At 40.0% G+C, this 10,991-nt stretch overlaps 2 protein-coding genes across 2 annotated transcripts; both read left to right on the top strand.

Moving 5' to 3' along the window:
* Positions 1 to 1,513: 1,513 nt before the first annotated feature.
* LOC131300154 (7-deoxyloganetic acid glucosyl transferase-like) lies at positions 1,514 to 6,289 on the top strand. The gene is made up of 3 exons (XM_058325864.1): positions 1,514 to 2,161; positions 2,505 to 3,038; positions 4,479 to 6,289. The coding sequence occupies exons 2-3, from the start codon at positions 2,516 to 2,518 to the stop codon at positions 5,396 to 5,398; spliced, it is 1,443 nt and encodes a 480-aa protein (XP_058181847.1). The 5' UTR covers positions 1,514 to 2,161; positions 2,505 to 2,515; the 3' UTR covers positions 5,399 to 6,289.
* A 2,022-nt stretch (positions 6,290 to 8,311) lies between these two features.
* On the top strand, positions 8,312 to 10,541 carry LOC131300148 (7-deoxyloganetic acid glucosyl transferase-like). The gene is made up of 2 exons (XM_058325857.1): positions 8,312 to 8,933; positions 9,470 to 10,541. Exons 1-2 carry the CDS (start codon positions 8,417 to 8,419, stop codon positions 10,414 to 10,416), a joined length of 1,464 nt encoding a protein of 487 aa, XP_058181840.1. The 5' UTR covers positions 8,312 to 8,416; the 3' UTR covers positions 10,417 to 10,541.
* Positions 10,542 to 10,991: the final 450 nt, after the last annotated feature.

The following is a 10,991-nucleotide window of genomic DNA, read 5'->3' as shown; positions in this document are numbered from 1 at the left end:
ATATCTATTCCCAAGATTAATGGTTGATTCAAGGAGTTTTTATGAATATTAAGTTGAACAGAAAATTATGCTAAACATCAACTATACCTAGCTACTACATATCTTTCTTCTTTTTTTCCTAAAAAATAAACCCCTGACCGGTGTGAACAGAGTCATAGGTTTACGATAATCGAAACTGGTTCCTATAATTTTGTTGAGAATAATTTATTCATGGAGCTTTGTGAATAAGTTATTACAGAGCTAATAGATAATTTATTACCAGTAATAGATGATTTTTAATCCAAATTGTCCAAAACAATTTTGAATGACCGAGATTGAGCACTTTTGTAAATAACTTAAATTGTCCAAATTGTCCTCCGTGAATAAGTTATTCTCAATCTTGTTATGTTTGTTTGAAAAGGTTGATGGTCTACGACAGAAATCAAATTTGCATAGCACGGCTACTAGAAGAAACTAATAAATTGTGTAGGTGAGAAATTAATACAAAAAGGGTTGAAAATAGGAGTTGCGAATTTGAACCCCAACCAAGGGCCCCAGAATTATGGTAGAGCCTATTTATATTATGTTCAGAATTAATGATTATCCAATATTCGCCCACTGAAGTATTAGGCCCAACTTTAGAAACAAAAAAGGCATCTTTTCTTACATGTAGGTGTGCTAGATCCACCAAATTTATATTTATAGCAGCTAAAATAGTCTTCTTTCTTACACAGACAATGTGGGATAGACACAAATGCCAACTGTAAAGCAAACTTATTGCCTTCATTGGCTTGGCAAACATAAAAAATAGAAAAAGAAGCCTTCTGTGAAATGAGTGCAGTTTAAATTTCTTTACTTGGAGATTGTATTAAATAACACTTTATCACTAAAAAGTGTAAAAGTGCAATTTTTAGAGAGAGATGTGTGCGTACCTTTAGTTTGAACTTGGGAATAGTAAGGCATATTCCATAGCAAATACATATTCTTTATTTGTTTTGAATTTGCTATTTTGATTTCTTTTAATAAAAAAATGCATAAAGGCCTCGTTTTCGGAGCGCGCTTCCGGTCTTCGAAAGTCTTGAGCCGGCCCTATATGCTAGCAAAGATAGAAACATAGACCTATAAATGAGATATGAGTAGCTGTATCTAAACACCTTATGGAGGATGAACTCCCAATTTCTGAGGAAAACAGAGTGGATGAATATAATCAATTTGTCATCAAAATCAACGTAAAACCAAGGGCTAGCTATACCTATATCCACCTTTTCTTCCAACTGCCTTCCAGGAGGGAAATAGTATACCGGTAAATTTTAAACCGTTCATCTCGTATGTTCCGTGTGCCACTTGAACTCAAATCTATCTTACCGTCAATCTAACTTTATCTAGCTAGCTCATAACAAAATGTTTTACCAATCTTTAAGGAAAATTCTTGTACAAAAAATAATTTGATTAGATATCGATGCGTGTAAAGAGCAAAAAAAAAAGACATCTATATATATACCTTCTTTTGCGCTTCACGAAGCGTTGCTTTTTGCGCATTTGCAAGCTTCGCTTCTTCCTCTTTGGAAATACTCCATGTATTCCACATCTACCAAATCTCATATCTCTTGGGATTGCAAGAGCACTCACATCTGGATACTCAAATTCTTGTATTTCTCCTTGCCCGAACGTGGTAGTGTAAAGAAATTGGTTTCTTTAGCCATTTGAGCTTGCACCGTCAAATACACCGTCTAAATTGCTTGTGGCAACTGGCAACTGTCGTCACGTCAATATCTTGTCCGTTTGGGTTCAAAGTAAAACCTTTGAAACTTCTGAGCTTGGACTGACTAACTTGTAACAGCAGGGGGTTAGCTGTGGTTGACCTTGATTTGCCTTAATTGCCTAACCACTTTTTCTCTCTCTTTTCTTTCTGATGATGATCTCTTTTCTTTCTGATGATGATGAAAGATGAAACTAAAAGACGTTTCTTCGATCTGTTAGCGCGGAGACCTCGAGCGCGAGTTGCAGCGTCAAATACTTCGCCTGTAGTTGTGCTAGGTTGTTGCACCTTCGTCTCAGCAGCTTGGCACGGCTTGGCACACCGGTGATGAGGAAGACCGGTTCGAGGGTGAGATTAGATCTCACTTGCTCAACTTATTAGGGCGCGTGGAACCCACCGCAACGTTGGATCGTCGTCAGACAGGTACCAGTGTATTCGTCCTGTGAAGAAAAAAACTACTTTTGTGATCTAAATTGAGTATTGAACACTTTGATTTCGGACCAAAGTATTACAATGGCCTGAACTTCTCGATTCTCGTCGGAATTGGCAGCGGAATATAGAGTTGGTCACCCGTGCTCTGATACCACTGATGGGGAGGAGATAATCTCTCATTTATTTTGCAAATTCCAAAACAAATCACAAAAGCTCTAAAGTCTTTAAGCCTGATAAAGAATAGTGTTCTATGTTTTTCTTCTCCCAATCATCCATTTGTCTTCGAAACTTATCTGACTCGATCCTAATCAAGCTTACTTTTGGATCCAAACAGAACCTTAAGCCATGGATGATCAAGAAACAGAGCTCCCTCCCCACGTGCTCATCTTCCCTTACCCTGCACAGGGCCACGTCAGCCCCATGCTCAAGTTAGCCGAGCTCCTGTGCCACGCCGGCCTCCACGTCACCTTCCTAGTCACCCACTTTAACCACCGCCGTCTCCTCCGTCACGGCACCGTCCACTCGCAGCTAGCCCGCTACCCCGGGTTCCGATTCGAAACTATTCCGGACGGGTTACCCGAAGACGACCCGCGTACGGGTGATACGGTCACAGAGCTGTTCCGTTCGTTCAGGTTGACGGCGAAACCACTTCTCGGAGAATTGCTGGGGTCCGACAGGTCAAGAGATTCGGAGTTGGGGCGGAAGCGGGTATCTTGTATCATAGCCGATGGGGTACTGAGTTTTGCCATTGACGTTGCTGAAGAGATTGGGATCCCAATCATTATTTTCCGGACTACCGGCGCCTGTGCCTTTTGGGCCTATAGTTGTGGCCCTAAACTCATTGAAGCCGGTGAAATTCCCTTCCAAGGTACATCTCCTATAGTGTCGAATGGATACCACGTGGTGTCCGCTTAGCACATCCGAGCCGTCCATTGCATTTTTGGACGGCTCAAATCTAGAGAGAGAAAAAGAAGAGTGAGAGAGCGTTGGAATGTGAGGAGAGAGAGGGTTTTAATTCGAGCCGTTCAAAAATGTATTGGATGATCCGGATGTGCCGAGCGGGTATCACGTGGAATATACCCACTTTTTCAGTGCGGGGTGATACCATGTGGTGCCCGCTAAAATTTTGGGATTTTTTTTGTTTTATTTTTATTCAAATTTTATTTTACATTTGTTAGTTTTGTGCCTAATTTTTTGTAGATTATTATTTCATCTTAAAGAGAGAAATTTTTTTTTGATCCACGAAGAGAGAATTCAAAAGGTCAAAAATCTTTTGGGACTTTTTCTTGGATATTTTCAAAAATATTTGTGTAAAAGTCATAATTTTAAACTTTTCTGATTCGTCTTAGCGAGACGAATCAATAATCTACAAAAGTTAGGCGCAAATTAACAAACACGAAAAAATTTCCATTAAGGACAAAATAAAAAAAGCCCCAAACAATCTTAGCAGAACTTAGCATGTGAATCGAATTGAGCGTGCCTCTTGTCTAGTGTCTCCTTAGGGATAGAATGCATGTTGGGCCGATCTAGGCCGTCTATGTTCGGTAATGGACAACTAAGATCTGTTCAATTGAGATGCAATTTGAGCCATCCATTGCCAAGCATGGACGGCACAGACCAGCCCAACACGCATGTTGTTTTTTAGGGACAGCACGCTCTTTAGGTTCACGTGACTCTTAACCTATCTAATTGTATTTATTGGCTAAAAGGGAAAGATCTAGAGTATGAATTTATGAAGAAACGCCGAATTTGTTAAGTCACTAATTCCTTTATAATCCTCCACCAATATATAAATTTTGGGCAAAAGAAATCACATATTAGATTGAGATACAACATAGAATTAAATTAGAGCGAGTTTGGAACTTAGGGAAAGCAATAGAAATGAAGGAAAAAATTTATTTCCATTGTTTGGCTTCTAGAGAAAGAAGAGAGAAAGTTTAAAAAACAAGTTTAATTATCTCTCTAATTTTTTCTCAACTTTTCCTTTTTATTATATTCTCTTCTTTTCTCTTTCCTTCCCAAGTTTCAAAACTACTGATGCTTATGGTGAGGGGGAGTACACCAGAGACGACTAATTTTTTATGATCTCAGGACCACAAAATAATTACTCATGAAATTTTGATAATTTTTTTCGAATTCTTAATTCTGATAGAAAATATCCAATATCTTCGATAAATTGTATTTTTACAGTATCAAAATTTTCTGTTTTAGATAAATTAGATGAACTTGATCTACATGTGATGTTGTTGTTGTTGTTGTGTGTGTGCAAGTCTCGTGTTTATAATACTCGTGAAATCTGCAAACGTAGGAAACGATATGGATGTACCTATAAAATGCGTTTCCGGTATGGAAAGTTTTCTCCGACGGCGTGATCTCCCAAGTTTCTATCGCGGCAGAGACATGGCTGATCATGATCACTTGCAAATACTTTTGAGAAACACCCTGCAAACTACTCGAGCGCGAGCGATGATACTCAACACATTTGAAGACTTGGAAGGACCCATTCTTGCTCAAGCACGTTCTCTATATCCACAAATTTATGCCATCGGGCCACTCCATGCGCACCTCAAGGTTAGACTTGCTTCACCGATTACTTCAAATAGTTTGTGGGAAGAAGATATGAGTTGTATGACATGGCTCAATGCACAATCGCAAAATTCTGTGATCTACGTAAGTTTCGGCAGTATTACGATAATGACAAAGGACCAGATAATGGAATTTTGGCATGGTCTGGTAAATAGTGGGAAACGATTCTTGTGGGTCATTCGACCAGATTCTGTGATGGGCAAAGATTGGGAAAACTATTTACCGACAGGGATATTGGAGGGTACAAAGGAAAGAGGATGCATAGTTGGATGGGCTCCACAAGAAGAGGTCCTAGGTCACAAATCTATTGGTGCATTCCTAACTCATTGTGGGTGGAACTCAACGCTGGAGGGCATTGTCGCCGGAGTACCAATGATTTGTTGGCCATACTTTGGTGACCAACATATTAATAGTAGGTTTGTGGGAGAGGTGTGGAAGCTTGGATTAGATATGAAAGATACTTGTGATCGAGTCACAATAGAGAAGATGATCAGAGATCTCATGGATTTGAGGCGACAAGAATTTAAACAATTGTCTGATCGAATGGGCAAATTAGCTAAAAATGTTGTTACTGAAGGTGGGTCATCATACGGTAATTTGGATTGTCTGGTTAGAGATATAAGATTGATGGGGGTAGATTAAGTGTATGTTTGGTTTGGTTTGTAAGATACTAGTAAGTCTAAGATTGGTATGGTTCTTCCACCCGATATTAACTCCATCATCCAGGGCCAAACTCTTCAGGGGTTCAATAATCATGCATCATTTCCTTTTGGCTTAAATCTAATTGCACTTCAATAGTCATCCATGAGTTAGGTATACCTTGGTCTTGTGTCTTTCCCTTTGCTTGTTGGTTCATTTGGTTGAATAGAAACCAAAGACATTTTCGTGACTCCAATCCTCTTGATCCGGGACACATTCGTGCTAGACTAATTACATTTCAGGATATTCTTGCCTGCGCAACGGCATGGTATTTTGTTTGCTCCAAGCCCTCTCGGATTACGAGGCCTAGACATTTTCAGGTGGGTTGGATTCCCCCTTCTCTAGGGAGATTCAAACTCAACTCTGATGGCGCCGTAAATAGCCGGGGAATCGCAGCAACGGGTGGCATTATTCGCGACTGGAATGGCCAATGTATCAGAGGCTTTCAGCGCCATATTGGCACAGTTTCAGCGCTTGCGGCTGAACTTTGGGCTTTAAGGGACGGTTTACAGCTAGGGGTGGATTCAAACATCCCAAATTTGGACATTGAAGTGGATGCATAAGAAATTGTCAATCTGATGCAAGAGAATATCAGTGATGCCCATCCTTTGCATAACTTGGTTTGCGATTGCAGGTTTCTTCTTCAGAAGTTCGCCTCAACAAACATCAAGCATGTTTTTCGTGAGGCAAATGGTTGCGCTGACGGTTTGGCAAAAGATGCTCTCAGCAATGGTGTCGGCTTTATTAACTTTAGTCTTATTCCTATTGTTACTGTATCTCAGTTTCGGAATGACTTTGTAGGGGTCTCGTACCCCAGAACTCTATTTTAATTAATATGTTAGCTTTCTTTTCACCAAAAAAAAAAAAATAGCAGTAAGTCTAATCTTAAGGAAAATTCGAAAAATGTGACGAGGTTTACATGGTTTCAGTCGTAGATTAACAGCCCCTTTGGATGATGAGAAAGGGTGAGATAAGAAAGGAGAGTCATTTCTTACAAAATCTCACCATTTTTTGTGAGATTGGGTGAGAAAAGGGATAAGCCAATCAAAACATTTCATTTCTGTACTTTTCGCTATTTTTCTCACCAAAATAGTCAATCCAAATGAGTGATTTGGTTAGAAACCAAAACTCTTTCTTTTCTTTTCTCTTGAAATCATTCCATCCAAAGGGACTTGTAAGTGTATGTTTGGTTTGAAATTTTGGTCGTCTCCCCTGTAGGCTGGAGCTAAGCCCAAGACCATCACTCTCTGGGCTGGGCTTAAGCAAGAACACAGATTTGGACCAGACACTATTATAATTTATATCATAGGCCCTTTTATTTTTGGAAATTTGAAAAAAACGCAAACCACTCTCATAACAACATTGCCGTGTGATTATAGAGGTCAAGTGGGCTGGGCCGGCACGGCACGACACAGCACGGTCGAAGTGGGCATGTGGACAGGCACAGGCACGAAAGTGGGCGGGCATAGCACGACACAAGCATGGCACATGGCACGAAAAAACAAAAAAAAAAATTAAATAAATTCACTCAATATGTTATGACTCATAATGTCATTAATTAATGTAAAAAATAATATTAATTTTATTAAATAAATTGACTTTCTATGTCATGAGTCATGACTCATAATGTCGTTAATTAAGGTAAAAAAAATTGACTCGCTATGTGGCTAATATATGGTAAAATTAGTAAACAAGACATTTTAGCTTTGTGATTTAACTAAAATAAACTTTTAAAATTTTTTATATGATTAAAAAACTTTGAATCAAACATGACAGAATACCGCACATAGTATGTGCCACATACATTGCGTTTTATGTAACGAAGATTTTTTTAAAAAATTATCAATTTTTATTCAATGAAAATGAATTATTTTTGTTTGTGTTAGTGTTAGTGAATAGGGTTTGGTTTGTAAATTTGACATTACAAGATAACAAGTAAAATAAAAAAACTTATCAAAATATTATTTACCCCTGGATCTAACAAGAAATAAGGAAAAAAAAATTGACACCTCTAAACGAACACGACCCAGCACAGCACGACAAGACACGATTAAAAACAGTATGACATGACCAAGTAAACCGTAAACGGGCCAGCACGGCACGATACGATCAAGTAAACGGACCGGCACGACACGACACGATTGAAAAATGGCACGACACGATTTAAGTAAATGGGCCCGGCATGGCACGACACGATTGCAAATGGCATGGCATGGCATGGCACGACACAATTTAAGTAAACGGGCCGGCACGGCACAACACGAAGCACGGTTGGCACGAAACTAAACGGGCCAAGCCGGCACGGCACTGCCCGTTCAACACCTCTACGTGTGATACTTCTTACAAATAAAAGATCGCCACTAAATTCTGTAGGACATTTCCTTGTCTCCCCAACCACCGAACAAAAGTGAATGACAATAAATCTAACGCAAAATTTGTCTCAAGGCAGTAAATGGTTGGGAGTACCATGTAGGCAACGCCACGTGATACTCCGGGAGCGCTGAATAATTACTCGGTCAGAGAAAATGGGTCAAAATTACTTCGTCTCTGTCTTGTCCACCCCAATTTCTTATCCAAGTGAAAGACCAATACCCAAGGAACACTACCTAGTGTGGTTGGTTCCTTACTCTTTCTCTCAAGAAAGAGGTTCTGAGTTCGAGTTCTCATGAAAGAGGTGTTCGACTCCTGTTGTAACTACTGACAAGTAATCCCTAACCTCCTATTGTCAAAAAAGAAAAAAAGAAAGACCAAAACCTCCCTACTGGTCGTTCTTAATGAAGCGTGCTAAATTTGAAATTTCTACCAATTCCCATGCCTCAATGGTAGACAGGTAGTTCTACCAAATTTGAAGTTTGGTGGACTGGTTGTTCTCTGTATATTATGAATCCAATTGAACCATTTCAACTTAAAATAACTCCAAAGATCTCTTTCTTGGATACAAAGAGTATACCACCTTGAGCCATGGGTGATCAAGAAACAGAGCTCCCTCCCCACGTGCTCATCTTCCCCTACCCAGCACAGGGCCATGTCAACTCCATGCTCAAGCTGGCCGAGCTTCTCTGCCACGCCGGCATCCACGTCACCTTCCTCCTCACCGATCACATCCACGGCCGCCTCCTCCGTCACAGCAATGCCCCATCCCAGTTGACCCGCTACTCCGGGTTCCGTTTCGAAACCATTCCGGACGGGTTGCCCGAAGACGACCCGCGTGATAAAATCATGGAGCTGTTCCGATCGTTTACAGCGACGGCAAAACCACTTCTCGGAGAATTGCTGAGGTCCGATCGGGAAAAGGATTCGGACTCGGGCCGGAAGCGGGTGTCTTGTATTATAGCCGACGGGATAATGAGTTTTGCCATTGACGTTGCTGAAGAGATTGGGATCCCAGTCATTGTTTTCAGGACGACCGCAGCCTGTAACTTTTGGGCCTACTTTTGTGGCCCCAAGCTCATTGAAGCCGGTGAAATTCCCTTTCAAGGTAATCCCCCATTCGAAAATTTATTGATTGCTCCAAAGGGCTCTGCACGGGTGGAGCCTGATTCTCAATGTGTATATAATAACTTCTCCTAGAGATGCAACATTTCATTAAGTTTTGACCCTTTGACAATCACATAATATTAATTTTAAGATCTCGGGGCCACCCAATAATTACTCATGAAAATTGGATAAATTTTTCTTATTTCTGAAAGAAAACGTACTCTATGCTTTCACAAAATATCAAAAGTTTGCTTAGCACCCCTTGTAAAGCGATCAATCCAGTTGTTCGTCTTGGCACGGATGACTCATATTGAACCTAAGCGCCTACAAATTTGAATGGTCTATTACTCAATTAAGATCCGAGCCGTGTGTCGATTGCCGAGATTAATGACAGGTCGGCCGCTCTACATTTGCTTTGTACCATCCCAGCATATATATATGGACAAATCAGATGAATTTGATGTACATGTGTTGTGTTTGTTTGTTTATTTGCAAGTCTTGGGTTTATAATACTATTTGTGAAAACTGGAAACGTAGGAAACAATATGGATGAACCTATAAAAGGCATTACCGGTGTGGATGGTTTTCTTCGACGGCGAGACCTCCCAAGTTTCTATCGTGCTAGAGATAAAGATGATCATGATCACTTGCAAATACTTTTGAGAGAAACCCTGCAAACTACTCGAGTACGAGCTATGATATTCAACACGTTTGAAGAGTTAGAAGGATCCATTCTTGCTCAGGCTCGTTCCCAATGTCCACAAATTTATACCTTAGGGCCACTCCACGCACACCTCAAGGAAAGACTTGCTTCACCGATTACTTCAAATAGTTTGTGGGAAGAAAATATGAGTTGTATGACATGGCTCGATACACAACCGCTAAAATCTGTGATCTACATAAGTTTTGGAAGTATTACAATGACGACAAAGGACCAACTAATGGAATTTTGGCATGGTCTTGTAAATAGTGGGAAACGATTCTTGTGGGTTATTCGACCAAATTCTGTGATGGGCAAAGATTGGGAAAATCATTTATCGGCGGAGATATTGGAGGCCACGAAAAAGAGAGGATTCATAGTTGGATGGGCTCCACAAGAAGAGGTCCTATGTCACAAATCTACTGGCGGGTTCCTAACTCATAGTGGGTGGAACTCAACACTGGAGAGCATTGTCGCCGGAGTACCAATGATATGTTGGCCATGCTTTGGTGACCAACATATTAATAGTAGGTTTGTGGGAGAGGTATGGAAGCTTGGATTGGATATGAAAGATACTTGTGATCGAGTCACAATAGAGAAGGTGATCAGAGATCTCATGGATGTGAGGCGACAAGAATTTAAACAAGCGTCCGACCGAATGGCCAAATTAGCTAAAAATGCTGTTACTGAAGGTGGGTCATCGTACGGTAATTTGGATTGTCTAGTTAGAGATATAAGATTGATGGGTGTAGTTTCAGCCGTAGAGATGCAGCATCATGCATGATTGTATTACCCCTCTAGGGGACTTTAAAACACTTGCAAGAATTCGCAAGGTGTATGGATTTCTTAAAACCCAAACAAGTTTCTTTGAAATTCACTCTCTGGGCTGGCAACCAACCAAGTGATGTACTCCTTCCGTCTCCTTTCTTTTGTCTATTGTCTTATCTCAATCGGATAAAAAATTTATTATAACTCTTAATTGGTGATACTATTATTTATATGCAATATAGATCTTGTTTGATAGATTTTAATGAACTCTTTTAAATGATATTTTCAAAATTACCTAAACGATTATAGATTGCAAGATATAATAAATTGAAAAGTAATACAGACTCTCAAAAGTGACTAAAGAATGGTGACCGAGGGAGTATTTAATTAGCAAGAACACAGATTTGGACTAGACAGTATATTATATCTTAGGCCCTTTTATTTTGGGAAATTTGAAGAAAACGCAAACCACTCTCATAACAACATTGCCATGCCATGTGATACTTCTTAAAAATAAAAGATCGCCACCAAATTCTGTGGGTCATTCATTTTTTGCCCAACCACTAAACAAAAGTGAATGGCAATACGAAC

The sequence above is a fragment of the Rhododendron vialii genome, chromosome 9a (assembly GCF_030253575.1).
Source record: "Rhododendron vialii isolate Sample 1 chromosome 9a, ASM3025357v1".
NCBI classification, from domain to species: domain Eukaryota; kingdom Viridiplantae; phylum Streptophyta; class Magnoliopsida; order Ericales; family Ericaceae; genus Rhododendron; species Rhododendron vialii.
This window is presented reverse-complemented; position numbering and strand designations above follow the sequence as displayed.

Bases quoted from the DNA above. Each gene is read 5' to 3' on its own strand.
- LOC131300154 (XM_058325864.1), top strand. From the start codon at position 2,516: ATGGATGATCAAGAAACAGAGCTCCCTCCCCACGTGCTCATCTTCCCT. The intron at 3,039-4,478 runs GTACATCTCCTA...CTGCAAACGTAG, and splicing joins CGGTGAAATTCCCTTCCAAG to GAAACGATATGGATGTACCT.
- LOC131300148 (XM_058325857.1), top strand. From the start codon at position 8,417: ATGGGTGATCAAGAAACAGAGCTCCCTCCCCACGTGCTCATCTTCCCC. The intron at 8,934-9,469 runs GTAATCCCCCAT...CTGGAAACGTAG, and splicing joins CGGTGAAATTCCCTTTCAAG to GAAACAATATGGATGAACCT.